Source organism: Gracilinanus agilis, chromosome 2 (assembly GCF_016433145.1).
Source record: "Gracilinanus agilis isolate LMUSP501 chromosome 2, AgileGrace, whole genome shotgun sequence".
Taxonomy (NCBI): Eukaryota; Metazoa; Chordata; class Mammalia; order Didelphimorphia; family Didelphidae; genus Gracilinanus; species Gracilinanus agilis.
The window spans coordinates 406389895-406412260 of NC_058131.1; the positions used below are offsets into that span (position 1 = coordinate 406389895).

The 22366-nt window shown below is 36.5% G+C and overlaps 1 protein-coding gene across 2 annotated transcripts in view; it reads left to right on the top strand.

Annotated features, from left to right (window-relative positions):
• The first annotated feature begins 1975 nt into the window (after positions 1-1975).
• Positions 1976-22366, top strand: part of LOC123237582 (alpha-1-antichymotrypsin-like) — a 32427-nt gene continuing 12036 nt past the window's right edge. Inside the window, exons 1-4 of one of the 2 annotated variants that reach the window (XM_044664577.1) lie at positions 1976-2006; positions 6833-7488; positions 19363-19636; positions 22157-22304. In XM_044664577.1, coding sequence (XP_044520512.1) covers positions 6849-7488; positions 19363-19636; positions 22157-22304 — 1062 coding nt within the window. In that variant the 5' untranslated portion in view covers positions 1976-2006; positions 6833-6848. Of the gene's footprint in view, positions 2007-5224; positions 5423-6832; positions 7489-19362; positions 19637-22156; positions 22305-22366 lie in introns of those variants that run through there. The other variant, XM_044664576.1, reaches the window with a different exon arrangement.

Genomic DNA, 22366 nt, shown 5'->3' on the forward strand with positions numbered 1-22366 from the left:
GAACTGGAGATCACAGATCTCTGAATTGAGACTTGAGCAAACCTCTGTGGATTAATCTGGGCAGAGGGTGGCTGAAAGGTGGCTGAAGGGTGGAAGGGTGGTTGAAGAAGAAGAGGGTAGGAAAAGCCTGAATCTATTTCTTGCTAGACTGTGAGAGCTAGTGAACCATCAACAGTATTGGTGAGAGAGCTGAGAGAATAAAGATTATCAATATCTATTTTCAGCAATAGCCTTCCCTATTCTCTGGCTTGGCTGTGGTCAGATCTGGCCAGAGATAGAGGATGAAGACCTCAAGCCTCCACCAGTTTGCAGCCTCCAATCCTGCTTGTCAATTAGTTTAATAGACATTAGAGCAATAGGGTTTCCAATCCCCAATCCTTGACCTTGTTATCCTTTCCCTACTTATAGATAAACCAGTGTTTAATAACAAGTACCTTCCTGAGTGGTCTTTATATCACAGCCCTTGGGAAGGGAGTTCAAATACACAGTCAGATCCTAATTATTATCCAAAGCTAATCAATAGCCCATTACCAATCTATCCAACCCCAGGTTGGGCCTGGAGAGGTTAACCATCCATCTAACCTCTCAAGGGTCCTTACTTGGGCAGTTGTTAAAGGAATCACTGACAGGTTATCAAGCAAACCAGGGAGAAGGGGATAATTTACAGCAGCAGCCAGGGTGAGAGGAGTAGGTGTTCATCCCCACCAACTGCAGTTGACAGATACACATCATTGCTTATATTTCCATCTCTATCCACATTTCTTTAACAATACTGAATCTAGTACTTAGTGCACAGAATGTCTGTCTTAGATTCAAAACACCTGAGCTAAAATTCTAATTCAGACAATTGTTAGTTGTATGACCCTGAACAAGTCATTTAGTCTGTCTTTGCCTCAGTTCCATCCATAAAGTAGGTATAAGAGTAGCACCTATCTCCCAATATTGTTAGGAGGATCTAATGAAAATATATGTAAAGCACTTAGAAAACTTTAAAGCTCCATGAAATAATTTGTTGTTCAATCATTCCAGTCCTATCCAATTCCTTGCAACTTCATTTAGAGTTTTCTTCACAAGAGATACTGGAGGAGATTGCCATTTCCTTTTCCAATTCATAAACTGAGGCAAACAGGGTTAAGTGACTTACTTAGGATCACACAGCTAGTAAGCGTCCGAGGTCAAATTTGACCTCAGGAAAAGGAGTCTTCCTGACTCTAGACCTGACATTCTATCCATTGTGCCATCTTGCTGTCTCTATATAATAATAGCTAACATTTATCCAGTGATTTAAAGTTTGTGAAATCAACTCAGTGTGGATGATTAGAGCCCTAGCTTTATCAGGAGACAGGTTCTGGGTTTGAATGCCATCTCTAACTTAGAAAAGTCATTTCATCTTTCTTAGTCCCAATTTCTTCATCTGTAAGATGAAGGAACTAGAGTAGATGATTTTCTTTGCTCCTTCTGGCTCTGATTTTTCTATGACCTTTTAGGATTCCAATTCTGTCACCTAATAAGTTGTCAGATATTGAACATTTCAAAATCAAGCTTGAAAAAATGAGCTTTAACAACAAAAACATAATACCTTGAGGAATGAAATAGTTAATAAAAATAATAATTTGCCATTTTCCAGGAAGCATAGATTGTTCTACATTTGTAAACGATCCTGAGTTAGCAGCTAATCTTGCCAAGATTATAGATATAATCTTAATTTTCTGATTGCAATAGCTAATAGCCTTCAGCTTTTCTATGTTCTCGTAATTCTTCTAACTGATCTCAAATACGGGAAATGCGTTTCAAAATATATTAAACCTTAATACCTATGCAAATAAATGGAAAGATCGAATTACTGGAAGTGGTCATTTTGCCAGTGTCAGCACAAAAATCAAGGCCCCCTATTGCTCTATTTTCTGTTTTGTAAGCTGGGGGAGGAGCTCTTTCTAGTAATATAAGGGTAAAGATCTTCCATATGAGTAAAGTCAGCTTCACTCAGCTTACTTTGGGAGTGAGAGGTAAGTAAAATTTTTCTCTTCTAATGCCCTATGCTCAGGAAAATAAATCTCTTTGCTCTTTGATATTTGGGTTAGTTGAATCAGAGAATATCAAAGCTAAAAGGGGCTTTAGTCCAACTCCTGTATTTGGTAGATGAAGAAACTGAGACTTATAGTTGAAAAACAATATCCTTAAATATACAGATTTAAGTAGTAGAGAAATGATTCAAAATCAAGGTCCTTTAATTGAATCTAGAGCTCTTCCCAGTGTACCCCAGGAGTTCATTCAACAAAAATTCATCTTCCCATTCCAACTCTACCACTAACTGGAGAGAAGCCACCATGGCAAGAAAAGCAGGATAATTTTCTGTGTGTGACTCTACCTCAATTTTATAATCTGTAAAATATACATATATTAATAATCGCATTATCTACCTTACAGGGTTGTTTGGGGGGGGGAATGATTCGTAAACCTTAGTGATATGGAAACAAGCATAGGTATAATGATCTAAGAGCCTACCCAGCCCCACTGATTCTGACATCCTATTCTCCATGGTCTTGTCCAATTCTAAAATTCTTGGTTTTAAGGTGCCTTCAATTTCTTAACATTCTATGTTCAATTTTCTATATTTTAAACATTCTATATGCTAAATTCCTTCCGGCTCTGACTTCTTTGGCTTCTGTGGCTTACTGAAGGCTAGCCTACACCAAAGGAACATGCTTTTCTAAGCACAGAATGAAATGATTTTCAGTACCTTGATCTTTTTTTCCCAGTTACACTATCCCCCTACTGATGACATTTTTGAGGGGAATTGAATGATCTCTGTAATGTAGATAGGATAATGTATTTTATTTATTGAAAGCTCTTGCCTTCTATTTTAGAATACTATGTTTTGGTTCCAAAGTAAAAGAGCACTGAGCTAAATAATTGGAGTTAAGTGACTTGCTTAGGATCCCATAGTTAGGAGGTATTGTTAGGAGGAAATTAGAAAATTATATATTTAATGTAGGATAACACTCAGGCTGTCTCTAAAGATCTGAGAATTCCAACCATGGAATGAAGGGAAGGAAACTGTTTTCCTTGAGGTCTCTGGTCAAGACTGAGACAGGGAGAAGGCTGCTTTGACCTGTCCCTGTGGAGAGCCCAAGGAGTGTGGATTTATCACAGAGAAGGAAGACTTGCCAGTGAAAGATCAAGTGAGCAAGAAGATCTAACTGGGGTGGCGGACATCCCAGTATGAGACAAGCTCCTTGATTTAACTTTCCTGGATTTACTTTCCTGTGAACCTGTTTTCTTGTACCATCAAGAGGAGCAGAAGTGGACAAAACTCTGTGAGAGACCCAATTCCCTTCCAGCCTGTGATAAAGTCTGTTTTAGAGCAGTGAAGTCTATAACCCATCTCCCAGCCCTTGTGTTGGTCTTTTAGTGATTAGATTTAGTGTGGCCTCTCCCCATTATCCCTAAGTCCTTTAGCCATTATTAAACCTGTGTTTATAAATCCTTTTGTCCCAGTATTACTCACTTATTTGTTGATTTCATAGACTCCCTAGCTAGGTGGATCTAAAAGGCAGTTGGGATCCTAACTATGACTCCCTTCAACTGCCAAACCCATTCTTGATTTGTGTTTCCCAAACTTGTTAAATTATTCTCAGTCTATTGCCCTGTCCTTTCTGTCTTGTCTCCTCCTCACCCTTTCTCTGAACCCAGATAATATTTAAGTACCTACCAGAGTTTTCACCATAAGAGTGTCTGAGGCCAGATTTGAACCAGGACCCCCTGTGTCTAGACTGGCTCTCTATCCACTGAGACACCTAGCTGACACCTAGGTAGAATTTTCATTGTCATTAGCTTGGGGTTGAAGACAAGATATTCTCTCAGTTCCTTAATGATAGGTGCCTTATATTAACGATAATGTAGGGATAGAACATAGCAGGTAGGTAGTTCAGTGGATAGAGCTCCAAGCCTAAAGTCATGAAATCCTGAGTTCAAATCCAGAACCAGACACATACTAGCTGTGTGACCCTGCCAGTCACTTAGTCTCTGCTTTAATCTATCAGGGAAGGAAATATTAAACTTCTCTATTATCTTTGCAAAGAAAACCCCATGGACAATATGGTACATGGTTTCATAGAGTCAGATATGATGGAACAATGGCAAGGTTATTGTCAGCATTAAAGTAGAATTAAAGATTAAATTAGATTAATAATCCTGCTAGTCCTATGTCTACAATGGAATCTGTATGATCTTAGGTGCAACCTTCCTAAGTATCAGTTTTCCCCTTACTTATAACATAAGAAGAAGATGAGATGACCTTAGTTCTAAGGTCCCCTCTGGCATTCTCCAATCTTCTATGTATTTTCTGGAATAGATCATGATTTGAAATAGAATACTACTATCCTCACCCATCCCATCAATCCTATGAAATGATCAGCAAATTCCTTTGAGTCTGCAAAGGCTTTTGGTCTTTGAGTAACCCTTATTTAAATACAAATCTCCCAGTGAGAGAAGGTTATACAACAAGCTGAGCTTCAGTTATCAATTAATATTTTAGTAGATATTAGTAGCAATGAGAGACTATATGGGGCAGTGAAGAAGAGTTCCATTTTTAAGCATAAAAAAGCACATTCCATACCAAAAACTATATTCAATAAGATGCTAGGACTCAAAAATACTAAATTTAAGTTAGTCAAACAAAATATGCAAGTAAAACAGTTCATAGAGAATAAAATTATACAAAGAAAGCTAATAGAGTATCTAAGAGAGAAAATGGTTCAAAAGCCTACAGGCAAATACGGTATTTTCAGTTACTAGAATCAGAATTGGGAGGTTTGAGAGGAACAAGGAAGGAGGAAGAAAAGTTCATGGGGAAGTACCAAAGACAAACTTCATGGTTTTTTCTACAGCTGTTTCTGAAAGCAAATTTTATCTAAACAAGATCTTAGGGGGAAATCTCTTTATGATAGTTAAGGGATTCCAGTCATAGCTTTTGGAATCTGCTGTTCCAAAAATTTTCCAGAGAGGTGTTCTATTTTCTACCTGTATTATTACTTTACACTAGTCCACGTACCTTTCTGGTCCTCAGATTTCTTATCTACAAAATGAGATGATTGAACTTATTGATCCCTGAGGTTTCTGTTCTGCCCTACTTTTACAATTCTCTGACCCTATGATCTTTCTGGTTCTGATCTTGTTTTCTGTGGTCTCATATTTTATGTTCTAAACTTCACATTCTATCACTTGACGTGCCATGTTCTTTGGTTGAAAGACTATAATTTAGACACCCCTTTCAAAGAGAGAGTGAAGTACTGCCTTTGATAATGACTAGAAAGTAGGAAAAAGGGAAATAATAAGGGGAGAAAGAAAATGAAGATTTCTATTTAAAAATTTAGTTGTTTCAGGACATGCAGATAGGAAGAAACCAGAACAGTCATAGAATGTAGAGATAGGAAGGATTTTAGAGATAGTATGTAGAATGTTAGAACTTTAAGAATCCTTAGAAATAATCTAAACTTATCTCTTCATTTTATAGGCAAGGAGATAGGTTCAAGGTCAGGCACCTAATTTAGTACTTTCAATAATTTATTCATTCAAGAAACATGCATTAAGTGTCTACTGACTGCAGATTGCTATCTATTAATGAAGGAGTCTAGACTCAAATCAAAATCTCTTGACTCCCCAGACCAGGACCCTTTAAAAGAACTGAGTCAATGTTATTGATTAAGAAAGCTTCAGAAATAAGTGATCTCCTCAAAGGAGGAAAAGTAGAGTAAATAAAGGACTGGTCTCAGTGGGAGAAGTTGGGGAAGGAGGTGTACTTTCATTGGAGCAGGTATTTCTATCAGTGATGTAGATTGAAACCATTCCATACCTAAGTACATGGTTTAATGAGTATCAACTCTTTCTTTACCAGGTTCCATTCATCTAGTGATGACTCTCCAGACTTAGGCATAATGATAGTTAGGCAATAGACACACAGTACGTAACTGGGGTGCTTAGGTGGTGAATTGGATAATGTATTGGATCTGCAGTCAAAAATATCAGAGCTGAAATACCATCTCAGGCAATTACTAGCAAATCACTTAACCACTATCTGCCTCAGTTTCCTCATCTGTACTAGAGGGATAATAACACCTCCCCCCAGGGTTGTTATGAGGACAATGTTTGCAAAACATGCTGCAAAAGAAAAGGTATATAAATATTAGCTCTTTATTAAGCATATTCAAAGTCTTTCTCATCAATGAATGTGCTATGTCCTATTATGTTTCTAGGATATTCAGAGCCTTTATTTACTTTACTAGCCTAGTTTCCCAGACCTCTGGGTTGTTTTCATTATAATGAGTCAATGAGGGAGGACTTTGGACAGAATTTATAGAAAGTAAATGGAGCCATAGTTGGGAGGGACTAAAAGTCTAGCCAGGTTCTTTGAATGTGGAATGATTCCTTATGCCCAAAGACTGATGGGTAGGAAGCAAAAGCCAGTTAACAGAGAAAGTGTCCCTTGTTTGATACTGTGAGATAGCAGTGGGCCACTTTCTTTCAGTCTAGTTGTTTGTTGTTGTTTAGTTATTTTTCAGTCTTTTCTGACTTTTTGCAACCTCCCATCCCTTTTGGGGGGTTTTCTTGGCAAAGATTGGTTTCCCATTTCCTTCTTCAGCTCATTTTACTGATCTGGAAACTGAAGCAAACCAGGGTAAGTAACTTGTCTGGGGTCACATAATAGTGTATCTAAAGTCAAATTTGAACTGATGTCTTCCTGACTCCAGGCCTCTGTACCATCTGGCTGTCCAAGTCTAATATTGCTTAGCATTTTGCCTGCAATGATTACATGGATTCTTCTTCTCCACAGAGTAGAGGTTGGGAAAATGACGCCTTCCTACCTTCTGGGGCTGATGGTGGCTGTATTCTGTGTTTCTGGGATGTGTTCCACCGACCCGGAGAAAGTTCAGATTGATGACCAGGTCCAGGAGAAACAACCTGGCAGGATAAATCAAGATTCCTCTGCAATATTCACCAGCAACGCTGACTTTACCTTCAAGCTATACAAGGAGCTTGCTTCACAATACCCTGACAAGAATGTCCTTTTCTCTCCCCTGAGTCTATCCACTGCCTTTGCCCTCCTTTCTCTGGGGGCCCAAGGAAGCACCCAGACTCAGATATTAGAAGGCCTGAGATTCAACTTGACAGAGACTTCAGTGACTGAAATTCACAGAGCCTTTCAAGAACTCATTTACTCTCACAATCTCCCAAATGATGAGTTCCAATTAAGCACAGGAAATGCTTTGTTTGTTGACAAAAGTATGGAATTGCTAGAGAAGTTCCAGAATGACAGTAAAGTTTTTTATTCAGCCGAAGTTTTTTCTACTGACTTCCAGGATTCTGGTTTGGCAAAACAATATATCAATGATTATGTAAAGAAGCAAACCCAAGGAAAAATCATGGAGTTGTTCAAGAGCCTCAGTAAAGACACAATAATGGTACTTACGAATTATATATTCTTTAAAGGTAAGAATTATGGGTTCATCTGGAAAACTTACTCTATTCACAAGCAAAAAAATTTCTTTTATAATAAGGCTTTTGGGTCTGTGGCCTCGTATCTTTTCTCACCTGCAAGCCCCGGAGGTTTGCTCCACTGGAGTCCTCTACTAGTTTCTTGACTGTATAACACTTTTCCTGTTGGCCTGAGGTCCTCATGATCAAATCTCCTATATTTAGACTTACAGGATCTGGGTTTGAACCTCTCAATGGCTCTGTACTAATCACTTTCCCTCATCGAGTCTGTTTTGTTTTTTCTTTATAAAACAAGGGAGTTGAACTGTGTGAGCTCTCAGATCTGTGATCAATTTGCCTGCAGCAAAGGGGGTAGGAATTTAGTGTTTTTTACTGTTTCCTCCACTTCTGTTTAACTCTTGACTATTAACATATAGCTATTCTTATAGGTTTTCATTTTGTTTTTGTTGTTATTATTGTAATCATGGGATCATAGAGTATTAAAGCTGGAAGAGACCTCATAAATAGATCATCTAATTCAATTCCTTTATTTACTAGATGAGTAAACATAAGCTTAGCAAAGTAAAGGGACTTGCTCAAGGTGACACATAAAATAAATGCCAGAACTGAGCCTTAAAACTTAGTCTTTTGATACCAACTCCAATGCTTGCTATTCAAGGCTGCATATCAGTCAGTTGATCAATAAGGATTTATCAAACATTTATTATGTGCCAGGCATTGGGTTAAACACTGCAGATACATACAAAGAAAGTCAAAATAGTCTTTGTTCTCAAAGAACTTACCTTTGAATGAAAGAAATAGACTAAAAATAATGATATATGTAAAAGATTTATGCAGAATTGGTGAAAGATAATCAGAGAAAGAAAATCATTCTGAGACAGGCCTCCTGTAGAAGGTGAGGTTTGAGCTGAGTCCTGGATGAAATCAGGGAAAATAAGAGAAAGCAGTGAGGAGGCAAAGCATTCTAGGCATGGAGGATAGCCTGTGCAAAGATATGGAAATGTGTGAAGAAACATTAAACAAAGCAGCAGGAAGCCCAATGGAGTGCATAGAGGGGAGTAAGTTGTAAGAAAATTAGAAAAGCAAAATTGAACTGAATTGGGAAAAGATTTACATGCCAAAAATAAGACTTTAGATTTGATCCTAGGGGTAATAGGGAGGAACCACAGAGGTGGCCATGAGAATGAACAAAGAGGATATTTGTAAGTTGCCAAGTTATGTGTGAATTCTGGTCCTTGGTATAAACAATACAAGAAACTAATCTTTCTTAGTTCTCTCCCTTTGATGGACTGAACTCTTACAGATTGTGTCCTCAAAGAAAGCTGGCACAGTCCCTTCTGGAATGGATTTTAGATCAAACTCTAAATTTCCAGCTAATTTAGAATCCATTCCACTTGGCAAGGCTAACCTGTGTTGTCAATCTGAGTTATGTATGTGGGAGACTCGGGATTTTGTCAAGATATTTTTTTCTTTCCCATCTCATTTTCTTAAGAGTAGACCTCCAAGGCAGCTAGGTGGCTCAGTAGATAGAGAGCCAGGACTAGAGACAAGGGATCCTGGATTCAAATCTGGCCTCAGATACTTTCTAGTTGTGTGACCCTGAGCAAGTCACTTGATCCCCATTGCTTACCCCTTACCACCCCTCTGCTTTGGAACTCATACTTAGTATTGATTCTAAAATAGAAGGTAAGGGTTTAAAGAAATTAGACATTCTGGGATTCAGATAATTTACCAAACATTTGAAATTATCTTGCTCAACTTTAAGCCTCTGTGACTATGAGTCCCCTAAAACCTTTACATCCTAGGGCAAAAAGTCTCTCACCAAGCAGCTTCAAAAGATTCCTTTTTAGTTCAGGTTTTCTGTACCACTCTGGAGCTCTACATGATTCAAGTCCCTTGAAATTTTCGACCTGTCCTATTCTGATGAGTTTTGTTGAAGCAAACCTATTTGTTGCTTAGACCAACTGTTTCAGCTCTGTAGGTGAAGTTTTGGCTTCCCCACCTACTGCCATAGGATAAAATAAGGACATTCTCTCTGGAACTATATAGCCAAAATCCATGAAGTCTAGACTACAGTGATTACTTTCCATTGGCCAATAGTGCTCCCAGGAAAAGATCACTAGGGGCAGCTGGGTAGCTCAGTGGAGTGAGAGTCAGGCCTAGAGACAGGAGGTCCTAGGTTCAAACCCGGCCTCAGCCACTTCCCAGCTGTGTGACCCTGGGCAAGTCACTTGACCCCCATTGCCCACCCTTACCAACCTTCCACCTATGAGACAATACACCGAAGTACAAGGGTTAAAAAGAAAAAAAAAGATCACTAGATCCATTTTCTTTTCCATTCAAAATCTCTCTCGCCTACTTCTCATTTCCTTGCTTTATAGTTTCTTGGAAGTGGTGAGATGATTAACAATTGGATCTTCACCTTTGTTTATTTCCCTGCTATTAACTATCATAACTCACAATCATAAAGCATTTTAAAACATATAGTGCATTTTTCTCACTTTAGTCCTCTATCTTAAATTCCACTTCTGGATTCATCTAGGATATAGTACTTCCTCACTGATACAAATCACAACTGACCCATACACCTTGATCCTGTGCAATTATTGTTCATGTTGTTCATAAAGCTTCTATAAAGGAGCCAACTTATGGGCTAAAGCCTTTTCCCCCTTATTTTTATATTGTGGCTATTAGAGTAGCATTTGATCTTTTCCTCTATTAGTCTTTCTTCTCATGACATGACAGCCTCACCTCCCTTTCTGGTAGTGCATACTCATGTTCATGTATTTTATGCCTTCTCACAGATACAAATCATGCTGAAGCTTCCTGATTTCTATCATTTGAGTTACCCAAAACAATGACTTTTGGGAATTATGGTTGTCCATCATTCATATATGCTATCATCACTAGGACATAGATGGGGTTCAAGAGCTAGGTTTTTAGGCTAAAAAGTGGCTTTGAATCATTATGGAAGCATTTTCCAAATGTGATCCAATAAGATCTTCTAGTCATTTCTGTTTCCTGTTTGTTGTCCATTTATAGTATCGGTTCAAGAAGTGTATATAATTATATACATCTTGTGTATAATTGTGTGTATAATCACATGTAGGGATGTGAATATAATTATTTCCCCTTCCCCTCCCCCCTTTTTTTTGCAAATAAGGAAACTGACATCTGAGGCTTTAAGTGATCTTTTATGGTCACATAACCTCAGATCTTCTTATATGAAATCCAACAGTCTTTCTTTATACCATACTAGTCTTCACTGATTCTTCCTTGGGGTTTTCTAGAATCTGTATTCATAGAAGAAATATTTTAACATTAGGCAAATACTGCCAATTCCTCACCAGTGAAGGGTAAGGTCTGGCACTACAGGCTATTTGTGTATTGGCTTAGCCAGTTATGATTATGGAAACTGCTGTAAAGTCAATGAGCATTCTTCAGTTAGTTATTAGAATTTGGGGATGGAAAAATGGACCACACCCAGATAGGAAGAATTGTTTTCTTTCTCAATTTAATAAATTATAGCTTATATTTCCTAGTTTAACTTAATTCCAAGATTTCTTACAGTACCATTTCAATGGTATCCATCAGCATTTCTTAAGTGTCTGCTCTGTCCTAGGAACCATAGATGCTATCATAAAAAGACATTAACAATTCTTGAGCTCAAATAGCTTACATTTGTTTGGGGGAGGTAGCATGGATACACCCCTTATTGGGCATGAGAGTTTGGAAACACAATTCATATACCACAACTTTTTTAGCCATTTCCCCACTGAGGGGCATCCCTTCAGTTTCCAATTTTTTGAGAACACATGCTATATTTTTTTACATGTAAATCCCTTTCCCTTGTCTATGATCTCTTTAGTCTTCCCTCTTTGTACTCAAATTTCCTCCTCTGACCTGCTCAGCTCGCATCTAACACTGTTTTTTTTTTCATTATTTTTCCTTCAATTTAGCCATGGAAGCTTTAATGATTTGGAATACACAGAACTGACAGGTTGGAAGAAGCTTTCCCCAAAGAGAAAAATCATGATCTAGGAGTTAGGAGACTTTTGATGTCACCCCCAACTTACCAATTGGTTCCAGGCCTTTCGTTTGACAATTTTTTTGTCTTATTTTCCTCATCTGTAAAATAAGGATAATAACTTTGTGAAAGACAATTTTGAATTGTCCATCTTGCTCTGCTGTATATTTGTATATTCCTAGAATTGCTAGTGCATCTCAGGTGAAAGAGTATACCTTCTGACTCCCTTGATTCGGTCAGTAAAGTTTTAAATATTTATCTCTGCTCCAATTATTCATATCTATTAGGCTATTCCTTAGTGAGTGTTGTGATTTGATTCCTATATAAAATCTTATTGTATAAAAACAAAATTCCATTCATTCCTATAGTATTTCATGGGTCCCCACAGCCATGACTGTGCATTCTTTGATGGTCATTTGACAACCATTGTATTATGTTTTTCCAAAGTGCTAAAGTTTCTAGAGCTTGAAGGTGAATGAACTCTAGAAATAGCATCTATTTTCTGCCAATCTGATTCATTAGAAAGTAGGTATGGACATGTAATCCTTGGCTCAACTCCAGTATTTATAATTCTTATCAACTCAGTTGATTGGCAGAGGGAAACCAGATATAAGAATGGGGAGAGAGAGAGATTAATATTACTGATGGGACTAATTTGAAGTGCTCTGTTTGACATTTAATGTCTTTCGCAATCTGTTCCCTTCCTATTTCCAGTCTTACATTTTATTCCCCTTCATGCACCCTATAATTCAGCTAAATTGGCCTACTTGGTATTCCTCAACCAGGATACCCCATTTTCCAAATGAAGCCTGTGTGCTGGCTGTCCCCTCTGCCTGCAATGCTCTCCTTCCTCATTTCTACCTCTTTGCTTCCTTGACTTCTTTCAAGACTCAGTTGACATTCCACCATCTGTAAGAGGTCTCTGTAGCTGTTTATGCCTTTATCATCTCTCATATATTATTGTATTATATTATTATATATTATTCATATATATTTAATTGTTCATAGGCAACTAGGTGGTGCGGTGAATAGAGCACCAAGCCTGAAGTCAGGATAACTCACTTCTTGAGTTCAAATCTAACCTCAGATCCTTACTGATTGCATGACCCAGGCAAGTCATTTAACCTTATTTCCCTCAGTTTCCTCACCTATAAAATGAGCTGGAAAATGAAATCACAAACTAGTCTAGTACCTCTGCCAAGAAAACCCCAAATGTAGTCACAAAGTGTTGGACATGACTAAAGAAACTCGTTATTCTCATTTTGTTCTCCATACTAGAATGTGAAGTCTTTGAGAAGAGGGGCTATTTTTACCTTTCTTTGTCTCTTTAGTACTTGACATAGTACTTAAATCCTTGACTGAAGCAGCTAGATAGTACAGTACATAGAGCACTAGGCCTGAAACTGGGAGGATCTGTGTTCAAATCTGACCTCAGGCACTTTATAGTTTTTTTACTCTGAGCAAGTCACTTAATCCTAAATGCCTTTCCATTCCCATTCTTCTGTCTTAGAACTGATGACAAGGCAGACAGTAAGGGGTTATTTATTTATTTTTATTTTTTAATTAATTAATTTAGAATATTTTCCCATGGTTACATGATTCATGTTCTTTCAGGTAAGGGTTTTTTAAAAATGATCCTTGACTGATTGGCTGACTAATGATGATAATAGTTTCCACATTACAGTAGTCTTTATGGATTTAAAAGAAACTTCATGCATATTATCCTATGTGGTTCTTACAACAGTCTTGTGAGGTAGGTGTAAAGAAGACAGTAGTTGTTATCTTCATTTTACAGATGAGGAAATTGAGACACAGTCCCACAGTGAATCAAGAATTATGCCATAAGTCTCCTAACTCCCAGTTCAAGAGAACTTTTGTGAAGGCATCTACTAATCTATCCATGCTGTGGATCTCAAACCATTAAAGTAGCAGATTCATAGCAACAGAAAGAAAAGTATATTAGAAAAGAAAGGGGAGAGGCTGATGGTGGCACTAGGCTTCCAGAATCATTTCAAATTCCCCAAGGTTTAATCACAATTTCTTTGGGTTGACTCAGTGAGGAGTAACTAATTTCTGGGACTGTTGACTCATGCTACCCAAGCTCATATGAGAGAGAATGAATTGGATGAGAAGACCAAGACATTAATTTATTGTGGGAGGCACAATTGGCCTATGAACCAGAAGAGTCTGGTTCTTATTATCTACCCAGGCTACTCCCTTATTTCGGGGAAGATCCCAACTAAAAACCAAAATTATAGGTTGCAGTTGCTTCTGATACTGTCTTTGGTCCTTTTTAAAGTGGAGTGATCAATGAACCCTGAACTCACTCCTTGAGCCTGGCTATTTGACTATGATTCAGTAGATGGGATAGGTTCACCTTATTGCTGATCCATTACATTTTTGTGTGTTATAACGGCTATAGAAAAACATCTCTTAAAAAAATATTTTGATGCTCTAAAAAATTACTGATTCTTCCCAATGAATTTCTTGTCATCAATAGAATCTCCTTTGTAAAAAGAAGTTAAACAAAGCAAAACCAAAAAAAAAACAACTACTAAACACACATTGGCCATAACTAACAACATATGCCTCATGCCACGTCTTTCTATAGCGATGTCTATACCACAAGCATCCTGAAGAGAGGAGGGAGGCCTGTTTTTCTGTCAGTCTTCTGAAGCCATGATTGGTCATTGCACTGAATTCAGTTTTAGGACATCTTGAATCCCTAGGACATACTTAGAAGTATCCTTCTTTGGGCAGGGTTCTTGCTTTGGGGTCTGGCTACATGACCAGCAATTGTTCTGACTGGAGGGAGATTATTTTGGCAGTATTGGTCCCAGCCACAAAACCAGTCAGTCTTGGTAGGTTATTTCAGAGCAACCCATCAGGGATCTCCAGCTCTTTAGTCTTTATTAAAAGCTCCACTGCATTATAAATGGAAGTGGAAATAACAAAACCCAATATTAAACACTATGACTTAGCTTGGCCACAGAGTAAAGGTAAGGAAACATACTTACTTTCCTTTTAGGCAGGGTGTATGAGGAGGAGCACTATAGGTGTGCATGTATTATCAGACTTGGGGGTGTAGAATTGCTTTTTTCTCTCTTTTTTATTCATTGTCCCAAGAGTTGACTTGCTGAGTAGGAGAAGGAGGGATATAGTCATAAATGAAGATTATATAAAAAGCAAAATATATGAATGAATACTTGTTGGAAAAAGAAAGGACTAGGGATCTTTAGAGTGGAGAATAGAAGGATTAAGAGGGTGACAAATTTCTTCAAGTCAATGAAGAAATATCATATGGAAAAAGGCTTAAACTTGCTTTACTTGGCTCCAAAGAATACAACTAGAGATAATGGGTAGAAGTTAGAGAGTTTGATTTTGGTTTGAAATAACAAAACACCTCCCCCAACATGTGAGAGGCATAATCTCTCTATCTCCTCTACCATTACCTAAGTGTCTGGAGAGGGGAAGGAGATTAAATTTATGGCTTAGCTCGATTCTTATAATGCACAGATCTAGTTCCAAGTTTAAACCCTCTGAAACTTGAATCCCAGGTGCCCTGGCTTCTCAGGATTTTCATGCTGAGATAGTTGCCTGCAGTACTGGCTCTAAGGTCATCTTAGCTCAAACTCCTTGTCTTTAGGGATCATTTCTAAAACCTAAAACTGAGGATAAATAAAACAAAGGAGGAACAACCACTTCCAGGCCCATTTCTTGGTGCTAGGTATAAAAGAGGGAGATCAGGTATAAGGCAAGTTACTTTCTCCAGTCCAGTTCAGTTCATGGGCATCTATGCTAGATGTGGCACCTAAGAGTCCAGCAAAAAAAGATGGTGGGAAAAGAGAACAAATAGCTTGGTTACATAATTTTTGAAGTCACAAGCAGACAATTGAAGAGGCTATCCCCACCCACATGGTAGGGACCCATCAAGCTCTATGTAGATTCAGGAAAATAGTCATGCTCAAAAGCCAGGTTATACACTTTCCTCTGCATGAAATTTTCTGTCCCCAGAAAAAAGATAAATTTGTATGTGTACCTACACATATATACTTTTTTCACACTCTTTATGTTGAATTCAGGATAGTTTTTTTATGTTTTCTGAGAATGCATAAGTAATGTCCTTTCCCTAGTGCCAGATAGTTAATTCTTAAGTTAAATATTTATATTTTCATATGTCCAGGTGAAAATCAATTACCTACAAACAGAAATTTGTTCAGACTTCGAGAAGAAGCAACTTCTTCCAAAGTTGCCCCAATAAGAAAACAAAATAAACATTTTACAGTGTTTACCAACTATCTCTACTTGCTTCACTTTCTTAGCCTCATAGAGCCTTTCTCAATCCTGAAGTAAAGGAAGCACAAAGACAGAGAAAGCTGATTTCTATTTTCAACAGAAACTTGGTTCATACTGAGCTCTCCAAGCCATGTAAAGCTCTCCTTATAGGGATTTGGAACCTGGGGTCAACTTAGCATTTTTCTCAAATGAGAAAACTATCCTGAGTGGAAATTCCTCCAAAGATTCCCTCAGTGTATAATGCCATCCTACTTGAATGCTATACAAAAAGTGGCCCTTTCTATATGGGGTGCACACCAAAACAAAGTGTTCTTTTCTACACAGAGCCCACTAAAATTTTCTAAAGATCCCTGCAGCAAAAGTGATCCCCATAAAGGGCTAACCAATTCCCTCCTAGTCTCTTTGATAAATAGGAATGAAATGGAAATAACCCTTCTGGATCTCAAATTATATAATAAAGTAATAATCATCAAAACTATTTGGCACTGCTAAAAAAAGTTTCACTAGTGGAAGACAGTAGAAAAGTAAGCATCAGAAAAAAACCAAACATTAATATGGTATTCAAAAAGCCAATAAGCACAAATAACTTGGGAGGCATTCTCTATTTGAGAAGAACTGCTAGGAACACTAGTAGTTTGGCAAAAATTAAATTTAGACTAGTATATTATACCACATAGAAACTAAAAATGAATTACCTGAATTCGAAGGTACAACACACAAAAGAATTATAAATCATAAAGGACCATTCAAGATTGTTATTGGCTACTAATAATGAGAGACATAAAAATCAAAACAATTCTAGGACTAGACTTCACATCCAATGAGCTGGTACAGGGATTGCAGGTGACAAAAATGGAAATTGTTGGAAAGGTAAGTAAACATTGAAGGACACTAACACATTGTTGAAGGAGGTGCATATTGTTCTAACAATTCTGACAAGTAATTTGTAATGTAACAGTCAAATGTGGTGTATGCATATTGCTGAGCTCCAAGAAGTGAGAAATATGAAGAATACTAAAAATAACAGGAATAAATTATATGAATTGATTTAATATGAAGTAAGCAGTATCAGGAAAATCTATACACAATAATTACGACCAAATAATTGGAAAGAACACTCACAAATAAAAACTAAACAGTGTAATTATATTGATCAGATTTGGTTCCAAAGAAAAGATATGTGAATGCAGCATCCTCTCTTCTTTTCAGAGGCAGGGGATTGTGGTTGTGGAACACTATATGTATTGTTGAGTTTGGTTGCTATGTTGTTAGTTTTGCTAGATTGTTTTCTTTTTCTCTCTTTTTTTAGTGTTTTCTCTCAAATTTGAGGAAAGGATACAATAATATAAAGAAATGAAAGTTATATAAAACAAAACATATCAACAACCAAAATACATCAGCTATGTACTATAAGTCCAAATTCTGATGATACAAATCAAACCAACCCCAAAGGTTCATTTCACCCTGTGCAAATTAGCAAAGATGACAGAAGATGGAAATATTCAGATTTGGAGGGATTCAGGACAGAAAAGCATACTAATATAGTGATGAATTTAAGATGTCTTTAAGACATCCATTTTTGAGATGCCAGATAGGTAGTTAAATATGAAAAACAAGAGGTCAGAGGAGAAGTTAGAGCTGGACAAATAGATCTAAGAATCATCTATATAGAGATATAAATTGAATCCATTATAATGGATGAGATCAATTGGTCATGACCTAGCAAAAAGAACTGAGAAAGAGAATTCAGTTAGGAGAAGAACCAGGATAGAGTAGTGTCATGAAAACCTAGAGAAAAGATAGAATAAAAAGGATAGAGGGTGATCAAGTGTCAAAAGCTGATGAGAGGTCAAGAAAGATGTCCATTAACATTCAAAATTGCAAAATTCTCTTTCCTTCTATGAAAGCCCTCTAAAGGCTTTGCAGGCTTATTGATGATACACCCTATTCTAAGTCTCTGTTCCTAGATCTTAGCCAGCCAGTTATATTTATATAAATACTGTTATGCTTTGTAAAAATGTTTTTCTCTGAATCTATTGATATTATCATGTGATTTGAGAGAGAGGCTTTTGTTTCTAACATTATGAATTATTATGAATTTTGTTTCTAACATTAAGAATTTGTTTCTAACAAATGTTTAAATCATGCTTTCATCCTTGTTTTAAATCCAATATAGTCTACATCAGAGGTGTCAAACATGCTGCCCACAGATCATATGTGGCCCACAGTACTCTAAAGTACAGCCAGAATCAGATTAAAATTGAAAAATTGAGAAATATTTAATAAAATAAATAAAAATAGAATACAACAGAAATAATATTTTTAATTTGTGGTTTTCTAAACCAATATACAGCAGATAAGGATATGTTTCTATTTTGTTTGATATCATTGTTCTATATTGTTAATTATTTTGATTGGTTGATCAACAACAGTATGGTCTCCAGTTCCCTCACCAACCTGAAATCTATTCCCTGGATTTTTATTCAAGCTAGTTGCTGTTTTTTTGTTTGTTTTTTCCCCAGAACTGAACAAAATGTTCTAGCTGTCAGCTGCCAGGGAGAAGGACAGTGGGGCAAATCCCTCTTTCATTCTAGACACTATGCTTCTACAATTTCCATGAAAGTTTGAATTTGCTTGTTTTGTTTTGTTTTGTTTTTTACTAACATCTATAATATAAGAAGTCTTGGACTAGATGGTTTTCTATTCCTAAATCTTTGTTTCTATCAGATCAACTTATCTGACAGCTATCTTCCTGGGATGTTGCAATTTAGTCTATCATCTTTTGCTTCAATCAGTCCATGTCTCATAGAAGGGCAGCATGGCTGAGAGAAATTGGATTTCTCAACAGAGAATTGAGGTTTCAATCCTGGTTCTGCACTTTAACCCTCATGTGAGTTGGAAAGGTCACTTAACCTCTATGAAACTCATCTTTGTCATCAGGAAAAAAGATGATGCTGTATTAGATGAATTCTGGGGCTCCTTCACTCTTCAAATCTGTGATCTTTGGGTCCAGGATTATGTTTTTTATCTTTTTTTCCTTATTCCTTTTCAAAATTTCTGACCCATGCCAAAAAATATGAAGCAAGAAAAAAAAATGCAATGAGGAAAGGGGAAGGTAGTAGTTTCAATATTTTTTTAAATTAAATGACATTGATTAATGCTCTTTTTAGCTGCTAACTTAAAAAAATGTTATGACTCTGCAATTTGGGGTAGGAGTTTTTAACCTGGAGTCTAGGAATCCTTGGAGAGATTTCTGAGATTCCATAAAATTGGATAGGAAAAATGTACATTATTGTTTTCATTAATTTCTAACCAAATTTTAGCTTTTAAAAAAATTAGAAATGTTGATGACAAGATGTTATTCAGACTCCAGTGGACTTTGCCAAAGGGTTCCATGACACTAAAGAAGGTGAAGAACTCCTGACTTATGGTTCAGCTTGTCCTAAGAGTAGATAATATAAAATATAAAATAATATAAAATAGATAATGTATAAAATGGCTCTTGTGTTTAACATTTTCCTGTATCTTTTCTGATTTCTCTTAAGCTAAATGGAAAAAACCATTTAAGTCATCTTACACTTCAGAGCAGAACTTCTTTGTGAGTAAAGACGAGATTGTTAAAGTTTCCATGATGAAACTGGATAATTTTTACACCCGTGTTTTTCATGACAAGGAGCTTTTCTGCACAGTTGTAGAACTGCCATATAAGGGTAATGCTACAGCACTTTTTATCCTTCCTGATGAAAAGAAAATGAAGGATGTTGAAAATTCTCTCTCCCCAGAAGTTCTGGAAAAATGGAAAAATTCACTTGAAGAAAGGTAATTATCCACTGATGGTGCTGGTGATCTCTAGGGTCCCATATAATTTTAACATCACTTATTTTATATTTTAATCTGTAGTCTAGTGTCCTTTTCATCTCTAACAACTCTGTTATTTTCCTTTTAAAAGTCTTTTATTTTCTAAAATGCCTTTACTGTAAATACAGCTAGTCCTCAGTAAAATTTTGAGAATTAGTAAATCTAGGTACTCATTCTGTTTTTTGTGCCTCTTATGCACCCAGGGCTTGATTATTTATTTGCCAATGACCTCAACTAAGGTATCTATTGAAAACTGACATATTCCTTCGAAAGTTTTTTTAAAAAATAAGTAAAATTGTAACATAGATTTTTGAGTTGGAAAAGAACTTAGAGGTCATTGAATACTTTCATTTTACAGATGTAGAAACTGAGACTCAAAAACTGAAGTGACTTGAGCAAGGTTACAATTAAAAGATTCAAATATTGATTCTAAATTTAGGATTCTTTCTGACATACCATAGAAGCAAATCACTCATAATATTGCATTAGAAACAATCCTATCATTTCATTGGAAAATAGGTAATAGATCTGATGAATGAATAAACTCACAAAACTTTAATTTTTACAGTGTTCTCTCACAACAACCTTGAGAGGTATATAATATTTCCCTCATTTGATAGCTAAGAAAACTGAGGATCACTTAGCAATTCAGTACTAAAACTTGGACTAGACTCTTGGTGTCCTGACCATTAATCTAGGCTCTTTCCATTTCACCATTAAGTCAAACTGAAGCCTTTTCTGGAGAGTGCAAGTAATTCTTGCCTCCTGTCCGAAGTTTTTTACAAGACTCTTAGAAATCAAAAATATCCCCAAGAACAAGGAGAAACCAACTCATTAATAACTTAGTTGTACACCAATTGTCACAACATATTAAGAAATAAATCAGTTTTATTTTTTCAATTTAATTAATTTTTCTGATTCAGTTAAATTGGCAATAGCAGAGCAGAGAAAGCACTGACTTAATGTTCATCAGGCTTTTGTTGGAATCCCAGCTCAGCCACTACTGGCATGGCCTCATTGAGTCACCTCTTTCTAGACCACTTTAATTTCTCCACATAAAGGAGTGGGTTTAACTTGATATATGGGTCTCTAGAATTTCTCTCAATTCAAATATTCTAAAATTTTCAATTCAAGGAAAACCTATACAAGCTACCATGTAAAGGACATTTGGAGAGCAAGAGGCAAAAACAAACAAATATAAATAGATGAAAAAAAAGTCCCAGACTTAATGAAGCTCATGATTTAGTAGGGTGGCTATGATAGATATCCAAATGTCTATTAATACTAGAAAGAATGTGAAAGGCAGTAAGAAAGAATAAACAAAAGGCTGTAGAGTCAAAGTCTCTAGAGTCAAAAAATCAGTTTCACAATTTGAAAGTAAAGGATACAGATCTTTCTCAAATTGGTGAGAATAAAAAAAAAATAAGTCTCAAAGATCCAAGATGAAGACACTGACTTAGATTAAATGGAAAGCTTTGAAAATACGGTGGGAGAAAGAGGGGATGGCTTTGTTTAGATGGAACTGGTGGGGTATAGCTGAAAATTAGCTTTAGATCCTTTTATATGTTGTAGTCTTTCTAAAATACACAAACTGGATCCATTTTACTACCTTGCTAAGTAGAATTCAGTGAAAATTACCGATTTTTTTTCTTATATTTCCATCATAAAAACACCACTTTACTGGGATTCATAAGGGCCATGATTTGTTCCACTCCCTGTACCATCCAACCTTGAGATTGTGTACTAAATTCATTCCAAATGAAACCTGACCTCTAATAAATTAGAAGGATTAGGCTCTTCATTTTCACAAGTTTTGGGAAATGCTGATTGTAGTTTGAATTAGGGCTTGAATCTGACTCTCCCAAGCAGGAAAGCAAAAGAAATTCCCAATGAATAACATGAATAAGGTATGGGACAGGTACTTTATTGCCTCATAGAAAGCAATATTATAGTTAATAGAATCACAGCATGCTTTATCAGAATGATTTAAACAGATTCAGGGACTTCTAACTCTGACTACATTTTGCTTGGAAACTGGTAGATAAGAATTTGAAGGACTGCTAATTAGCCATCTTACATGTTACCCCATGACTGGGCAGTTTCATCACTCCCAGAACTTGTCTGCTGGTAAAATTGGCCCAATTAGGGCTCTTTCCTAAAAGAGAACAAAATGTCTAATGTAAAAGTTTTCCTTGAACCTGAAGCTAAGAACTACCACTCAGGAGACACTACAGTCAGCAGCTTTTAAGAACTTTTAGACCTTTTAGGTTACTGCTTAACACATATCGCTGGAAATGAATACGAAGATACATTTCAGTTTTAACACAAAGTTCACTTCTAAGAGTCTCTATCCTGGGTCTTATTGTGTTTAATAAAAATTTGTTCAACAGAATGTCAAGATGATTTTTTTGAATTTACTCATCCCAAAGATGCTGGAAAATTAAATGATCATAAAACTCTCTTCTCATTCCTTTTTTACAGATATATCGATCTCTTCTTGCCAAAATTTTCACTCTCTAGTGACTATCAGCTTGAGAAGATTCTTCCCACAATAGGCATTGAAGAAGTCTTTACTAGCCAAGCTAATCTTTCTGGCATAGCTGGACAAAATAACCTGAAAGTTTCCAAAGTAGGTACAACAACTTTAAATAATTCCTTTTCAGACTTTTAGGTGCAGAGTTTGAGTTGGGA